Source organism: Salminus brasiliensis, chromosome 8 (assembly GCF_030463535.1).
Source record: "Salminus brasiliensis chromosome 8, fSalBra1.hap2, whole genome shotgun sequence".
In the NCBI taxonomy this organism is placed as follows: Eukaryota; Metazoa; Chordata; class Actinopteri; order Characiformes; family Bryconidae; genus Salminus; species Salminus brasiliensis.
The window spans coordinates 7082015-7100090 of record NC_132885.1 but is presented as its reverse complement, the minus strand read 5'-3'; the positions used below and the strand labels follow the sequence as shown (position 1 = coordinate 7100090).

General features: G+C 43.3%; 1 protein-coding gene across 1 annotated transcript in view; it reads right to left on the bottom strand.

Moving 5' to 3' along the window:
* The window catches only part of hibch (3-hydroxyisobutyryl-CoA hydrolase), a 50229-nt gene that overhangs the window by 31003 nt on the left and 1150 nt on the right, over positions 1–18076 (bottom strand). The window contains exons 2-6 of the mRNA XM_072685001.1: positions 17715–17757; positions 17474–17605; positions 15530–15614; positions 15223–15303; positions 15070–15122 (exon numbers count right to left, since the gene is read on the bottom strand). Coding sequence (XP_072541102.1) covers positions 15070–15122; positions 15223–15303; positions 15530–15614; positions 17474–17605; positions 17715–17757 — 394 coding nt within the window. The remainder of the gene's footprint in view (positions 1–15069; positions 15123–15222; positions 15304–15529; positions 15615–17473; positions 17606–17714; positions 17758–18076) is intronic.

Below are 18076 nucleotides of genomic sequence, written 5' to 3'. Positions count from 1 at the left end.
GTGGGCTTGGTTTCCCCCCCACTTTTTTCCTAGACTGTGACCTCACCACACAGTGAGCTTCCACACATTTCAGTGCCTTCAGTGGATGTGGCCACTGTAACTCCCACCGATTGTGACCTCATGTGCAGACCCTCTATAATATGTTGACCACTGATATTCTATATATCGTGCCCCCTTAGCTTTCACTCCCGGACAACATTCCAGGCATTTGTGCAGGATTACACACACAGCGCCACCTCAATCAGGGCAGCAGGCTGCTGAAGAGCGCCCTGGATTACACACACCATGTAAAGGTCAGGGCGTCTTGTTAGCGGTCTCCCAGCTACATCGCCCTGACAGTAATAAATAAACTTGACCGAAATAGGAACGGCACCCAGCAGAGACACACCAGGGACGTCAGCGGCGGACCATAGGCCAAGGTCAAGCATTTCTCACTGTAAGAAATGATCTGTGGTGTTTAGATGTCGTCAGGCTACTGATAAGAACCACAGTTGTTCTCTTACTAACAAACTGTCACTGCTCTGTGACACCAAGAGGACACAAACCTTTACTCACTCCTAGCTGGCAAAGGTGCGTGCACAAATGACACAGAGCTTGTCCTCGTTAAGCTTAATGTAGCGTTCAGAGTCTTCCCAGGGACTCTTGTGTGCTTGCTTGGCAGGGGACTCGAACCCTAGTCTGCCATGGAGAGGGAGGGGTTGTTAGTCACTACGCTACACCATCCAAATGAAGGTGAGGACGGCAACACCATCTGATAAGAATCATTACAACAATATAACTACAATGTTGTTGGTACAGTGCCAGGCTAGGCTTCTGTGAGCCATGTTGGTGTCGAAAACCTGACATTTAAAGCAGAGCCTATCATTTCTTTCTCCAAGAGCCCCCCCAATGAAAGGAAAATCTGCATGTTTCATTCTGAGGAAAAATAACAGGGTGGTAAGTAAGCCTGTATATCCATTTCTGAGTCTTTTTCACCCCAAACACAGTCACGTAGTTACAAAAGGGGACTCCTAACAACTGTGCAAGACCTGCTAGACCATCAAGAGCATTTAAAGCTTTAATATTCATCCACAGAGTGGCTCAGCGGTCTAACGCACTACCAGGAACCCGAGAGCGCACAATTGGCCCCTGCTCTCTCCCTCCAGGTAAACTTATATCCATATCTGAGCCTTTTTCACTCCAACCAAAGTCACATAGTTAGTATTTATCCATCATAAAAATCTTAATAAATGCATTCTTGGCACCTTTAAAGACATTGTAGCAAAAACAGCCTGTTTATCTAAATAAGAGATAGAAGAGAGACAGGAAAGTGACCATATACATTTTAATCATGATTGATTTTGTCCATAAAACCAGTCGAATAGTGGGTTATGAAGATTATGAAAGCCTAATCCAACACAAATATTAGACCCTGTAACTCAACTATAGCTGACAACGCTTTGTGCAACTAAGAGTCTAGACAGGTCAGTGTCATCTTCTGGCTTCTCAGCCTTGCACAACTGCAAACACGGCTCCCAACTGAACGTTCAGTTTTCATAAAGTAAACTCCATTAAATCAGCCTTTAGAAAACCTCCCCCACACAGCCAGTCCCAGCGGTGCAGCTCATTAAATCAGTGGGCTCATCAGCTCCTCCCGCGGTGTAGGAGTGGGTCAGGACACGAGCCCTTGGCCTCGTCCCTCCCCCTCAACCCGCAAACTGGACCAGAGAAATGGCTTAATGATGCTGCTGGTGCCTCAGGGGGGGATGAGACATTGGCTCCTCAAAACACCTGAACTGTGATGACCAACAGAGGTGACCATTTGCAAAAAAAGCTATAAAAATAGGTTTGATATTAATAACAATAATAATAAACAGTTCAAAACAAGCACTGTGAGCCTTTAACACAGCAGTGCTCATTCAGCTTAATAATCAGCAGATGAGTCAGGTGGGTTAGAGCAGGGAAATGCTGACATTCCCGAAGCAGATGGACTTCAAGACCATAACTGAGAAACAGTGATCTAGTGCAGTGGTCGACAAACAACCCTCCTCCTGGAGATTTACAGGTCTCTTATCTTGAAAACAAGGACACTGTCATTAGCCATGTCTCCAGGTTTTCCTGGAATCTAGACTCTGGAAAGAAAAAGTGTCCAGTGGTCATATATAATAAAAACTGTATTAGCAATATTAGCGGCTAAACTGTTGCTACAAAATCTGCATTGAATTTTTGTCCTGAGAAAAGTAACACATTTAATTTAGTCAGGGTCCTAGTGGGTCCAGAGCCTACCCGGAATCACTGGGCACAAGGCAGGAATAACCCCTGAACAGAGACCACCTTCCTATTCTTTCACATACTCACACCTAGGGGGCACCAGGCATATTTTATACAGCCAAATGACCTACCATGTTTCTGAGAGGTGACCGGAGGCAACAAGAGTACCCAGAAGAAAACTCACGCAGATAAGACCCAAGGCTGCTGGAGCTGTACGATACACGCTACCCGCAGCATCACTGCGCCTCCCCAAAGAACAAAAAATAAAATTAACCTGAAATTTAGTGTCACGTGACAGATTTCCCTCATGTGCCTCTTACACCAAACACAAAGGCTGCGTCCCAAACCGCACACTAAGAGACTGTCGCGCTAAATAGTATGTTAAAACCAGTGCACCAGCATTTAAAGTGTATTAATAATGTGTAGTATGAGTAGTAAGTAAAGTGTAGAGGTGTGCGGTTTGAGACACAGCCAGGACAGGGGCAGGAGAGTGTGCCATTTTTTTTTTTAAAGCTCTGATAATTAGTGATTCTCAGACAGAGACAGTGTAAAAAGCAAGTACAAGTATACATATATTACATTTGAATTAATATGTAATAATTAGTTAATTAATCAGAGGTTTCACTGACTGTAATAGGAAGAATGGTGCCCACTCTAGGCTGGAAACCCTGCATAACCCGAGTATTACTCTAACGCCTCATTCCTCATGCTTCTTTATCTTCAGATACCGGCCTCTATGGGCCCTATGTTAGCGATCTCAGGCATGCAGTCAACCGTGCACCACACAGCTTGATTTAGGGCGTATCGGTATGTCTTTGCTATCGTAAAAATGGGAAAGAATGCCTTGTTCGGCTCAAAACGCGTAAAAGGCATGTCCTAAGTCTATTAATTAATCATAGGTGTGTTTTTGGGGGCGTAACGTGCACTATTAAACCAAACAGGGTGTGTATGGCTGTTACTTTTAATGAGTGCGGACTGATATTTCAGTGGTGTAAAGAGGGGGTGTACGAGCGTCGGGCTGCACACGCCGTGTTGACAATTCACTGCCAAGATAGCAACGAACATCTGACTGTGGACGTCTGCCTAGGTTGTTTTCGGTCAGTGGCGCTCCTGTGTTTTTTGTTGCCAAGACATTGACAAGAAACTGACCTGAACACCCCTCATTTCGAGACAACCGCTTTTTAAAAAACACAGGCGGAAGGCATGAGAATAGACTGTTAGTGGGGTGTAAGAAACCAATGAGTATCATGACGCACCAGCTAAATGTACATTTCGAACTGTCCATGAGGGGGCGCTCAAAGCATGCTTAGTATTTAAAGCAGTGGTGCTAAAGTGAATTACACTCTGTAACTGTAGAGGGAGCCCCGAAGCAAAAAATACCAATTCTCACATAACGCTGCTTTAGCTGTTTTAAAGGCAAAGTATCAACAAAAACAGCCAACGTCTCAAATACTGTGATGCTGCAGCTGTTATCAGTTTTAGAATTAATTAATTAAAGTATTTTTTTAAGTACAAAAATAATAAAAATAAACAAATCATAAATAAATAAAGACAGAAATGGCTGAGCATTTCTTGACTCACCCAGTGGCAAGTAGAGCCTCTACCCCGGCTTAATTGAATTGTTATGTCTGCACATGGCGAGTGTAATAACAGAGCCACTGCAGGATAATGACCGTGCAGAACCTGATAGATAAATGTAGGGAAAACAGCACCCAGCGCTGCTTCAGACAACAGCAGTTGCGAGCAGACAGTGACCAGAGCATGGCTTGGCGCCACAGTGGTTCTTGAATATGCTCAGCTCGGTCTCAGCCACCCAGAGGACCGAAAAAAAGGCCCAAAATAAAGGTGAGGACAGGATGTTTGGATCTTTCCTGGAAGCGATGACACAGAAGAACTCCTTCAGCTTCTTCTGAAGAACTCTGTGTCTCTGTGGTTTGAGTGAGGAGAGCCTCCTGTGATGCTGTGATGTCTTTTGGTTCCCTTTAAGCAGTGGTTCTCAGACCAGTCCTCAAGGACCTCCAAACCACAATTTCCACAATTCTGTGTTTGTTCCAAGTTGGGTTGGAATTAATATCTGGCCATACTTAGGTCCATGACCCTGAGGGCCAATTCAAGACATAAGGTGTAGTTTAAAGAACCCCTACCTACTGCTAAAGGTTCTAGATAAAGCCAGATAACGTCATGGCATGTCCAAAATGGCAGCTGGAAGGTCTTTCTGGTATGTAGTGGTCAGTACCAACCAAAAGTGCTCCAATGAAGGACCTGCATTGAACCTCCGACAGGGTCATGGAAGCCCAGGGCTCACTGCTTGCAAACTGTTGCATTAGGGTTACAGTGTGGCTCATTTCTGGCAGAGTTGGAGCTCAAAAGTACCTTAAATTTGGGGTCAATCACGAGCTTTGGATATTCTGAGTGAAGTATATCGTCGCTGTCAGGCCAAAACCTTGTATCTCCAAAACAGCATGGAAAGGAAATACCTTCTAAATGTTAAATGGATGTCAATGTAGACATTTTGAAGCATTTCTGCTGGTCTATTCATCATGAAGAAACACTGCCAGGTTCTTATTATCAACAGAGATACTGGGTTTTTGCATGACAGTGCCGATACGTAATGTACTGTACAATGCCGCTGATCAGATCTGGTTCTGAAAGGCACAATAGTACGATCTAGGAGGACCAGGACTGCACCGGATCAGACATAACAGTGCTGTATATCTTCATATAAGAGCAGCGATCTCATAACAGTGAGCTTTTAAGTGTCGAAACACAGAAAGGAACGCTGTAAACACTCTAAATTTAGTGACCTCTATCTTCTTCATTTATCTTCATGCTGCCTCTTTTGTGAAAAGAATGGATTGCACGCCCAGCCCACACATTCGTCTTGGAACGTCGGAAACTCTTACTAATTCTCCGAGATATTTGGCGGAGGTTTTGTTTAAAAAAAAAGAAAAAAAAAAAAAAAAAAAAAAGAAAGGCCAGATCCATCTCAGCACGATGGAAAATCCCACCCAGCGAGCCGCGGATTCTTATCAGGAAGACTGATGTGGAAAATAAATTCTCTTAAAATATATTTTAAGAGTAGCCTCATCTGATAGCTATCGCCCAGCGGTGCACTTGGAAAGACTTCACCATGGAGACGCGGTTTCTTCAGAATAGCATCCTTAATATAGCTTTCCATTAAGCTTCATCAAGCGAGGGAGACAAGTGGGTTCATCAGGTGTGAATGAGAACCCCACAGCTTCAGCCCCAACCAACATCAGGACCCCTCTCTGCCTCCAGTACCAGAATACTGAGAATGTGTCCTGCGCTCACTCATGGCCTGCGCTCACAGTGGAGATTAGACACTCTGCACATTTCATCTGCTTCCTTTTCTCTTATTATACAGTGCAGAATTTTATAAGCATTGGCACTGTTCCAGCTCCAGATTGTTCTGTCCGATATTTGCTAGCATACAGCTTTTTTGATCAGGCGAACTGTTTCTGCGTAGCAACCAATTTTTACGCATTTTTGTCGCGTCAGAATGATACATACATTAGGAACACCCAACCGCCTACAAGGGTACCACAGCATCCACTGGCAACATCCTAGAAACCACCTTAAATACCCCAGCAACACTATAGCATCAACTTAGCAATTCATTTCTTTGCAACACCACAGTATATCCCTGAGACACCACAACAACCACCTGGGATACCATAGCAACCACTTAGCATCACCCTAGCAGGCACTAAGCAACTCCACAGTAGCCACATGGGATCCCATGGCAACCATAATAACTCTAGCAACCTCATAGCAACCACCTGGGATACCATAGCAGCCCCAAAGCATAACCTCAGCAAGCATTAAGCAACTCCATAGCAACCAACAGGTATATCATATCAACCATTAAGCAAAACCCCAACATCTACTAAGCAACGTTTTAGCAGCTAACTAGCAACACTACAGCACCAATTTAGCAATTCATTTCTTAGCAACACCAAAGCAACCACCTGGGATGCCACAGCAACCGCCAGGCAAAAACTGTTCCACCCTACTGACTACATAGCAACACCCTAGAAACCACCTGAGACACCACAACCACCACCTGGGATACCATAGCAACCACTTAGCAACTCCACAGCAGCCACATGGGATCCCATGGCAACCATAATAACTCTAGCAACCTCACAGCAACCACCTGGGATACCATAGCAGCCCCAAAGCATCACCTCAGCAAGCATTAAGCAACTCTATAGCATAACCAACAGGACCGGTCAGATCTTGGAGGCAGACCATTTGTCCATGAACAGCCGAGACGTCGTCTTCATTCATTTAATCTAACCTGTTTACCACAGATAGACGTCCATCTCCTTAAGCTAATCCATGAGCAACACATCAAAGCACTTAACCATCAGGCCTTTAAACAAACCACCACTTCTCTCCTGGGTGTGACGAGCCAGTGTCCATCTATTAAAGCTGGAGTTCCTCTCTAAGCTGCCTTGAGTCCTTAAACAGCAGGGCAGCTAACCATCTAGAGTCCAGCAGTCCTGGACAGCTGTTCATACGGCACGCAAGAGCACCACTTACGTCTGAATTTCGCTCTCTTAGATGATTACAGCATCTGTCCTGGGGTTCTGCTTGATAATTATGATGATTCTCCATATGGGCATCATCATGCTACATTTATTTATATGGAGCCAGCAAAGGAGCCCAAAGCCTCTGCATTCTCATTCCTCCTCAAACAAACAGACAAACAAACAAACAATGGTACTCATATCCACAATAAGTCATATCTGAGATTCCACTGCTATCTGAAATATCCACAGAAACATTCAAAAGTTTGGACACACCTACTCATTAAGCATTTTTCTTACCTAGATCCAACTCATCAGATGCTTGTTGATGAGTAAGCACAGGGAATACTTTTTAAACGTGGGCATCAAGGATCCAAAACATCCCTCTAAGCTTAGATCCTACTAACACAAAAGTCAGTATGGAGACCACAGTACTCGACACTACACTACACTTCGGAGAGGAGGGTCTTCAGTCTACGTCTCTGCTGCGACTCTAGCGTCTCTGCTGTTCGGACACCCAGGGGAAGTTCGTTCCACCACATCACTGCGAGGACAGAAAAAAGTCTGGACGCTCGTCTTCCGTAGATCTTAAAGGATGGCGGGTCGAGCCGAGCCGTACTCGAAGGTGGAAGGTGGTTGGTGGTGGCGCAACAGATAACACCACTACCTGCCACTGAGCTACAACACCATGTGGGAGGCTGGGGTTCGATTCCCGGTCTGGGTGACTATGCTGCGCTACACCAATAAGAGTCCTTGGGCAAGACTCCTAACACTCCATTGGCCCACCTCTGTAATACGAGCTACCTTGTAAGTCGCTCTGGATGAGAGCGTCAGCTAAATGCCATAAAATGTAAATGTAAAATGGAAGGGCTCTTGGTACTGATACTTTTGACCACTGCCATCAAGTACGGAGGGGCTGGCTGGTCCAGTCTAGGTTTTGTAGGCCAGAGTCAGGGTTTTGAATCTGATGAAGGCAGCAGCAACAGGAAGCCAGTGAAGAGAGAACGCAGCAGTGGAGTGACATGGCTGAACTGAAATGCTGAGGTCATCCTACCCACCTAAGGAGAGCAAGATCAAGACCGGGACATCTCTAATTAAATTCTGTTACTGAGCTCTAGTCACGTCAATCTCAGGTTGTAATGTTTTGTTGTGATCAATCCAAACAGCTCAGATTGAGTTATATTATTATTAAAATATATGAGTCAAGCAGCATGTAAGAGTGTGTACGTGCAGCAAGTCTGGACATTTAGCATCCAGACAGATTAAATGTATTTTTTTTTATTTATTATTAATTGGAATAATTTAAGATATTACTTTCATATTAGATTAGTAATATTTTATCATTGATGTTTAAAATGATTATTAACCCCTTAATCAGCCTATGGACCGCTGACGGGCTGAAAAGCGTTACTGCAAACGTCTATTACCAGAGTATAGCCCACCAGAGTTTGTCCCTGCAGTTACAGAGTAATACACCTTAGTGTGTAATAAGCCAATAAGGAGTGTATCTTCAGTCCTAAAGTCCAATTTATGCACGCATGCCAACAAACATGCAAAGATAAACAAGCACACAATCTACACAAATAGCTCTGGATTCCACCAGTGTTGAGCCCAAACCTGCATTCCCAAAACCTTAAGTCTTAAAGGGAGAAGCCCTTTCACATCTGTTCCTTCATTTTACAGCTTATTGTGGTCTTCATAACCTCCTGGACAACTGATGGATGTGATCAAACCTCCAGCTCATCCTCTGGAAGAAAAACCCAGAACATACAATCCTTCTCTAACGAGACAGACGCTTCACAAGCACCCTCTCTAATGTGAAGGCTTTTGGACTGAAAGGAGGTCCTGATCTTAAATCACAGCTCATCGTGCCCACATGCTGCAGTTCTGTGCATTCTCCTCATCTCTTGGTCCAGAACCCTAACTGACCAATGCTGGAAATATGCAGAGGCGATCAGGCCCAGGAGGAGCCTGCAAGGAGTGATGGGAGGGAGGTGTCTGAGAAGCATTCATGGCCGAGCAGGATCAAAGGCATGCCCTTCTGCTGGCGCTCCGATAGCCTGCTGCCTGATCCAGCGCCCTGCCCAAACGATTCATCACTTCTTTCGTTCCAAACGTTCTCAGTTGAGGGAAAGTTCGAATAGATCACATCTTGATTTGGTTACTAAAATACACTATATGGACAAAAGTATTGGGACACCAGCTCATTCACCATTTCTGCCCAAATCAGGGGTATTTTATCCTGGTTTTGTTGGAGTAGCTGTCTCTACTGTCCAGGGAAAAAGGCTTTCTACTAGATTTTGGAGGAGCATTGCTGTAAAGAATTTGATTGCATTCAATGATGAGCGCATTAGTGAGGTCAGAATGTTGGATGATCACCATGCACCAAAAGTGGACTATTCCATGCCTGGTGCCAATAGGTTCATACTTACCTGTTCCACAGTCTACCATTCAATTGCCAGTACTTTTCTACAGGGACTAGATCAGCTGTGTATGTGTAGGCATTTGCACATCTGTGGCAGTAATGGGTGCAACCTAAAGCAGCTGAATGCATTTGTCAGAAGAGGTGTCCAGAAACATTTGGACAGATAGTTTAGAGATTTCCCCAAAACACCCAAAGTTTAAGATGCAGTGGAAACTCTGGTCAGTGTGTTTGGTTGAATAATGGGTGCATTTAGGAAAAGACAGTAGCCTCAGCCATTGACTGCAAAATAGATAATAATAAAAATTTATAAATAAAATTACACAAATATAACGTGCGTTTAATGTGTTTTAAGTTATTTAACAGCTTCAGATGTTTGAGTTTAATCTACAATAGTTACAAAAAAATAACTAATATAAGTATATATTTAATATATGTAACATTGTAGTGTCCAGGCCTTTTCTGTTCTGGCACCAAAGTGGTGGAACGAATTTCCCCTGGGTGTCCGAACCGCAGAGTCGCTTGCTGTCTTCAAACGCAGACAGAAGACCCACCTCTTCCGAGAGTACTTGGGCGAATTGCAGAGTGGTCTCCTTACTGACTTGTGTTTAATAGTGTCTAAAACTTGAATTTTTAGCCTATTCAAACTAGCTAAGGTTTTTCTTGGGTAAATAGCAAAGCACTTTTGTAAATCGCTCTGGAGAAGAACGTCTGCTAAATGCCTTAAATGTTAAATGTAATATATAATCAATAATATTTATGAAAAGTTCCAACTATCATGTATTATTCTCAGAGAGAAAGAACATCTGAATCAGACAGTTATATGTTTTTTGGAAAACTGCAATTGGTGCATCAATACATAATTCTGATGCATAATAAGACATGCAAATAGCATATGTAGACCTAAACGTAATAAAACTGTTGCATATGGACTCTTTAAACTTCAGAAAAAGGTTCTATACTCTTGTGCATTTACAAAGAAATGGTCCTCAACCATCCCATCGCTTCCATCGCTTGTTTGCTTCATTGGTAAAGTTAAAACAGCAGACTTCAGTGCAACAGTGCAAATTAGACGCTTTGCCAAACTACGGCTTTATTGCCTGGTCTCTGTGCCGACAGTTAGCTTGATCGGCGAGGATGCAGAAGCACAAGAATATCTGGATGGGAGGCTTGCTGAAAATCCCGAGCTAGTGGCTTCCTGGAGTGATGTGTGTTTAAGATGCGTGCACACTGACCTCAGATCAACTCAGCACAACTCTACCCTAAAGACAGTAACTCTCCCCCCTTGTCAGTAGCCCCCACCTACGCTCGGTTCATCCTTTTTCATGCCTCCACAGTAAAGAAGGAAAGGCTGTTGTAGATCACAAAGACTTCTCAGCTCACGGCAGCCTCGGTGACTCCACTGGCCTGCCCACGTCACACACGCTTGCTCATCCAGGACACGACAGTTAGAGGCCAGTGTTATTAGGGCTTCTGTTCTGCCTCATCAAATAGGGCTTTGGGTCAGGTGAGCTGTCTGTTCACCATACTATACACTGATCATCACAGCCATAACATTAGCACCACCTCCTTGTTTCTACATTCACTGTCCTTTATATCAGCTCTACTTATTATAGAGAAGCATTGTATAGCTCTATAATTCCAGACTGTAGACCAGCTGCTTCTCTGCAAACTATGTTAGTTACCTTTCACCCTGGTCTTCAATAGTCAAGACCCCACAGGACTGACCACTACAGAGCAGGTAGTATTTGGGTGGTGGGTCATTCTCAGCACTGCAGTGATAAGGTGGCGGTGCGTTAGTGTTGTGCTGGTACGATCAGATACAGCGGTGCTGCTGGACAGGGAATAGTCCATCAACCAGAAATATCCAGCCAACAGCGTCCTGTGGGCAGCGTCCAGTGGGCAGCGTCCTGCGAGGAAGCATCCTGCAGGCACTAATTAAGGACTAGACACTGTGCAGCAACAGATATAGAGCTTCTGTCTTTGACCTTCCCTTATCTACAAGGTGGACCAACTAGGTAGGAGTGTCCAATAGAGTGGACAGTGAGTGGACACCGTGTTTAAACACTCCAGCAGCACTGCTGTGTCTGAGCCACTCGAACCATTAGCGCAACACACACAAAGACACCACGTCAGTGCAGTCACTGCAGTGCTGAGAACGACCCACCACCTAAATTAAAGCTGCTCTGTGGTGGTCAGTCCTGTGGGGTCCTGACCATTAAAGAACGGAGGCTAAGGAGGCTAAAAAAAAAGTATCCAGAAAAACAGATGAACTACAGTCTGGAACTATAAGACTACGCCTATATGGGGAGTGGATTCAATGGACAATGGATGTCGAATGAATGTAGTCTGAAATAATTCAAATACAAGAAAAATGATGAAAGCTTCATGCCCCTCGAGACTTTTCTGGACTCGCAGACACTCTGTCAGTGTAGAGCACGCTTCGTATTAAATTTGCAGACATTATGTAGCAATTGTACCTCCAACACCAGCTCCAAGATTACGCTGATGGTCCACTGACTGTAATAGGGTGAATAGTGCCCCCATCATCTCCACTCCAGGCCCCAGCTCGTGGAGCTGCACGGGACCTCTCACCAGACCTGTTCCCATATTTAGCAAAGATGACAACTCACTAAAACTGAGCCAAACTATCTAGAACCATGGCAGCCCTGGCCTTTAGGGGCCTTTAGGAGCCTTTAGGAGCCTTTGGGGATGAGCGCTAATGCTGAGCCCCACATCCTCATTTCCCCTGAGCACCAGCCAGCCGCACTAAGCCTGACCCACATACCCAGCCCAGCCCAAGTCTTTCTGGACCTCGACTAGCGCCACTCAATGATTAAGAGGCACCGGACCTGAGCGGCAGCACATGCCTCCACGTCGTCAGTCCAGGGTATCACTCCATCCACCTCACGATGACAACAAGGCTCTAAAAGCATGCCAAGCTTAGCCAGAGACAGGACTGCACTGCCTGACCAGCTCAGGAATTTAAATTTGCTGTTTTATAATAAGCACGGCAAAGGCAAAACAAAACTGGCCCAGGGCACTTCGGCAGACACTGAGCACACACACACACACACACACACACACACACACACACACTGTCATGGGGGAGCTAAAGGCAAAGTCATGTTTCTGTACAAATTCCACACAAATCCTGGAGAAAAAAAGAAAAACAGGCAGCAACATGTTCTGACGTCACTCCGCAGCCCGACCAATCAGAGGGCCCAGAGCATCTAATTCATAACAAACCGAGGAGCTTTTGGTGAAGAAAGCTCACTGCTGTCACCTACTGGATTATCTGCACAGTGCAGGTCTGAATAATGAGGGATTAGAGAGGGTTTATGAGTCACGGCACATCATGGAGGTCACAGTATAGAGTAATCTAAACAACATGGGTTACAGCACAGACTTCATATTACATAACAACTACAGTGCAGATGCCAGAACACCACACCAACAGTCCGACTCACAACAACAGGCCTCAAGAGGATTAGACAGGTGGTAGATAGTAGTGCATGCTGTTGAAGTACCACGTTAAAAGTGAAGAAGGGTCATTATATGGAAAGATCAATGCACAGTCAGTGCCCTCAGACTGTCTGAACAGGCTGCTGGGAGTTTAAGGGTTTAAAGCCTTTAGGACAAGATTATATCATTACATTATTACATTATATCTTGTCTCTGCCATGTTAAAACCCCAAAAACCTATAGTATGGCAACTTTTAATAGAAGTAAAAATAAAAACATATTTATTTTGATGATTTATATGTAATTTTGGAGCATTTCTATTGGTCTTTTCATCTTCATTTATAAATATAAATTTAGGAATATATAAATATAATCTTCATAATTAATATAAAGAATAACTGCCCAATTCCAATTTAATGTTAAAAAGTGAAAAATGGCTAAATACAAGGTTCTTGTATGACCGCGACCATAACAGCCTCATCATACAGATATATACGTAAATGAATCTGCTACAGCCTCCAACTGGACATCCTCATCTCTGCTTAGGGGAGATTTGCAGAATATCATGAAGCAAGCCATTAAGATAAGCTGTCTGAGCACTCCCTTTTAGTTTCCCTGAGATTTTTTTTTTTCTTAGGGATTAGAAGAGACAAACTGCACCAAAATCAGGAGACTCCAGCCTACAACCCTTTACAAAGCCTGTCTGCAAACTCAGACGTGCACTGACTGCCATCTGGTGGTTGGAAAGTTGTAGAACATGAACGATAAAATTCTTACAGAAACATTTATCATACAGAGCACTTCTCAAAAAGGAGCAGAACTGCGGGTAAAGTCTGTCTCAGCAGTGCCACATGCTTCCTCCTGTACCCGGGAATCATCGAGCCTCTCTTGTCACTGCCATGTAATTCAGCATCTCCAGCTGCCACTGTTGGGGCCTTGAGCAAGGCCCTTTACCCTCTCTGCTCCCCGGGCGCTGGAGTTGGCTGCCCACCGCTCTGGGTGTGTATGTGTGCTCACTGCCCCTAACACATGTGTGTGTGTGAGTGTGTGTTCACTACCAGATGGGTTAAATGTGGAGGACACATTTCGCTGTACAGTGTACACTGTACCTTTTAGAAGTACTTCCAATAGATTAGGACTCTCTGGATCAGATAAACATTAACCTATTGGCACCATGCTGTCTAATGCCAGGCATGGGCTAGAGGGGCATAAAGCCCCCCAGCATTGAGCTGTGGAGCAGTTGGTGCTCCATCCAAGCTTATTGGGATGAGTTGGGTGGTTAAGTGATCTTGTTGCAATAAAACCTATAGAACAAGGCTCCAAAATCTTTCCTGGACAGTACATTTACATTTATGGCATTTAGCTTTTACTTATATAACAAAAGGCGGGCCAATGTAGTGTTAGTAGTCTTGCCCAAGGACTGATTGGTGTAGCGGGATACACTACCTTTTTATACTCCTGATTTCAGAGAAAACAATTCATTAGAAGTGTCCTAATACTTTTGTCCATATACAGTGGGTGACTAGGACAACTTTAGACCGATTTAAACCCAAATATGTGTACAATTATAAATAATTCATCAAATTTCACACATTATTTCTGTCATTGTGAAACAAATGTAAAGGCAACTTTACAGAAATGGGAAAACTCTTATCAATGAAAAAAAAAATTCAAAATAATTCTGGAGCATTTCTATTGGTCCATCCATCATGTCGATGCAACAACAAAAAGTATCTGGTTAAAAAAAATAATAATACAAAATAAATAATAAATTACATGACATAACTTGCAATTACTATACATGTAACCAACAGATTTTTTATTTACCTTACCAGTCATATAGCATTTAGCTATGCTAAATATAGCGATATACAAATTTATCTATTTATTTATTTGTTATGTATTACTTATTGTTTTAACTTAAAGCATGTTATTAAATTGGCAAAGCTAATGTTAAATAATGCGGTTCATAACAGTAAGAGAAATCAGTATAAGGTTAATGGGAGCGATACATAATGCCTACTCTCCTTAAGCCATATCGGGTTTTCTGGAAATGAATGTGCGAGAAAGAGTGTGTGCCAACAACCCACCCGTACAGAGAGAACATAGAGAGAACATCACACCGAATAGCAGTTTTACAAAATTCACTTCTGCTTCACTCTGCCGGTGCCGGAGTCAAACTGCATGAATGAGTGGAGGCATCCTAATAACCCAGGTATGACAAAGAAAGCTTTGGGTGGCACCCAGTAGGAAATCAGATTTCAGGGGCAGCCAGTGCCACCACTACCCCTCTGGTTTCGCCTGTCCCCTGATCAGTAGTGCTTTAGGTGAACAAAGAGGGGGAAGAAGAAGAAGAAGAAAAAAAAATAAAATACTTACACCTCCCATTGTGATTCCATCAATGAGGGCCACATATGGCTTCTTACAGGTACCTAAAATGAGAAGTGGGATCTAATAAGCCACCATGACAACTTCAAAGGTCGGCAGAACGGCAGAACATGCGGCAAAATAGAGGTCTGAGGTAGTTTATACCTATAGCATTGTTCAGAATGTATTCCTCACGGAAAAGGTCTTTTACTAAAGCATCTCCAGCTTTCCCAGCATCGGAGAGAGCTAGAAACAAGCAGAAGTACAATCGATCACATTCAGTATCCATGACAACACAAAAAAGACTGAACATATTTACCTGCTTTACTTCACTGAAGGTATTTAATGTCATGTTATGATGGTTTGTGCTATTCAGGCTTGTATAAAGGTAAGATGCTTGTAAAGTGCCTGACTGTTTTACTAAATCCAGCCTATTTAAAACTACATTGTGTCTTTCTTAAATCACGCTTACCTCTAATGTCCCCTCCTGCGCAGAAAGCTTTACCTCCAGCACCCTTGATGATTACAATCTCAGTCTCTGAATCGCTCTCCCATTTCTACACACAAGAGACGGCCAATCACAAAATAGATCCACTGTACTTGACAATAGGGCTGGGCGATGGGCGATATGGTAAAAATGCTGTATCGGTATTGGCACACAGTATCAGTAATAGAGAGCACAGATACCATGAAGCTTACCGACGCCATACGTGTGTGTGTGTATATATATATATATATATATATATATATATATATATATATATATATATATATATATATACACACACACACATACATACACATACATACGAGACAATAAGATAAGATAATCCTTTATTAGTAAAGTATACATATATACATACACACACACACACACACACACACACACACATATATATATATATATATATTTTTTTTATTATTATTGTAAGTTTAGTAGCTTTTTACACAGAGATGTGAACCTGAATGTGAAACTAATGCAGAAGCTCTTTCTGTTTCTAAACTGGTGTTTTTCCACTGCTCTGAAATGTGAATTAAACACCAGATAAAAGCTGTTTGAGGAAGCTGAAGCAAGATCACCTGCACGTGTTTCTGCACTGTGGCAATTTGTATTTTTTTATTGCTCTGAAACCTTTTAAATGTGCAGTTCCTCATCCAGTAAACACTGTTCTTTCAAGCTTATTGTGTCTTATTTGGGATCAGACATATAAAAAGAAAAAAAGTACAACCTATATAAAGTTGAACACTATGAATATCAGGATTTAGAGCCGTCTGTCCAGTATTTAAGTCAGAGTTGGTCTCAGTATTTGTACTCGGTACTGGAAGATGAAAATCTGGTATCTGAATGGTAAACCGGACGTGTTGGTGGCAACAGTTTGTCATGCATAAAAAAAAAGTAGGCAGTTTTAAATGCTCTCCCCTACTGTACTGTAAGTGCAGTACTCTTTATTCCATTCTACCCCATCCAATTAAATTAAGGCTAATTACACTCTGTAAAGAAGAGAGTTGGTCAGTGTTCTCAGTATACTCACTTATAAAAGCACACTGTGCAGCACAATATCAAAAGATCTGTATACAATAAAATATCGCCACATTGCCCAAATCCTAAATAAATAAAAAATATTAAATAAAATGTAAAAATAATTAATTTATTCATTTATGTTTTGCAACACAGTGAAACACAATGTACTGTCTATTTATGGAACAGCCTATAGAGCATAGGGAACCGTTTTTGTTTACTTTGGTTAAGTGTTCAAAGCAGAATGATCAGGTAATGACAGCAAGAAATGCACTAACTGCAGTTATTCACAGCTGCTTCTATTTTCTTTTCTATTCACTCATTTTTCCCCAATTTGGACTGGCAATTACCCAATACCCTGTACATACTCTCTCCCCTCATCGCGTGCGATGCCCCCAACACTAGTGAGGGCGGACCAACACATCAGAGGATTGCTGGTTCGATTCCCGGTCATGCTGCTAGCTATTGGCAGCTGAGGCCTCGAGCGAGTACGATTGGCCTTGGTGGGTAGATGACTGCAGTGTGTTGAAGCCGGGTATGTGGCGCTTCCATCCAGGTGTGTTGGTCAAGCTGCTCATTTTTCAAACTGCCGCCAACCAACACAACTGGAGGGAAGCGCCGCATACACACCCGGCTTCAACACACTGCAGTCATCTACCCAGCAAGGCCAATCGTACTCTCTTGATGCCTCAGCTGCCAATAGCTAGCAGCATGACCGGGAATCGAACCAGCAATCCTCTGATCATACTGACAGCGCCTTGGACCACTGGACCACTCGGGGCCCCCTGATTCTGTTATATATATATATATATATATATATATATATATATATATAAATATAAATAAATAAATAAATAAATGATTCATCAGAAACTGAGGTAAGGGTAGTCCACTCACCTTAAGCTGAGGGTAAATCTGCCGGATCATAGTGAGGTTCAGCGCATTGAGAGCCTTGGGCCGGTTCAGCGTGATCACGCCAGCATTCCCCACTCTCTCAAACAAAACCTCTGCACCTGCGTTGCTGGACATCTGCTCACAAGGACGAAAATACACAGACTTCCTCAGTTCTCTAAGCAAACAGCAAAGCAACTGGAAACGCCTAGTTATTCAGACACTGTGTTTTGCTGAACGGGCTCACCAAGTGTGCTTGTATCCTTTGCAGTCTGTAGACAGATCTCAGGCTAAAGGGGAAGAGATGAATGGGGGTTATTGTCTCCGTAAAATTGGTCAATATTACACTTTTTACAAGCACCGTTTTACATGCAATTCATTCATGCAGTCAATCATGTGGCAGCAGTGCAGTGCATACAGTCATGCAGATACAGCCAGCAGATTCAGGACATGTTCACACCAACCATCAGACAGGCGGCATCATCAAGTTTACTGATGATACTACAGTCATTGGACTGGTCATTGGCTGGACTCCACATGGGCTGCCCTCGGAGATGCTGGACTCCATACGGGCTGCCCTCGGAGATGCTGGACTCCACACGGGCTGCC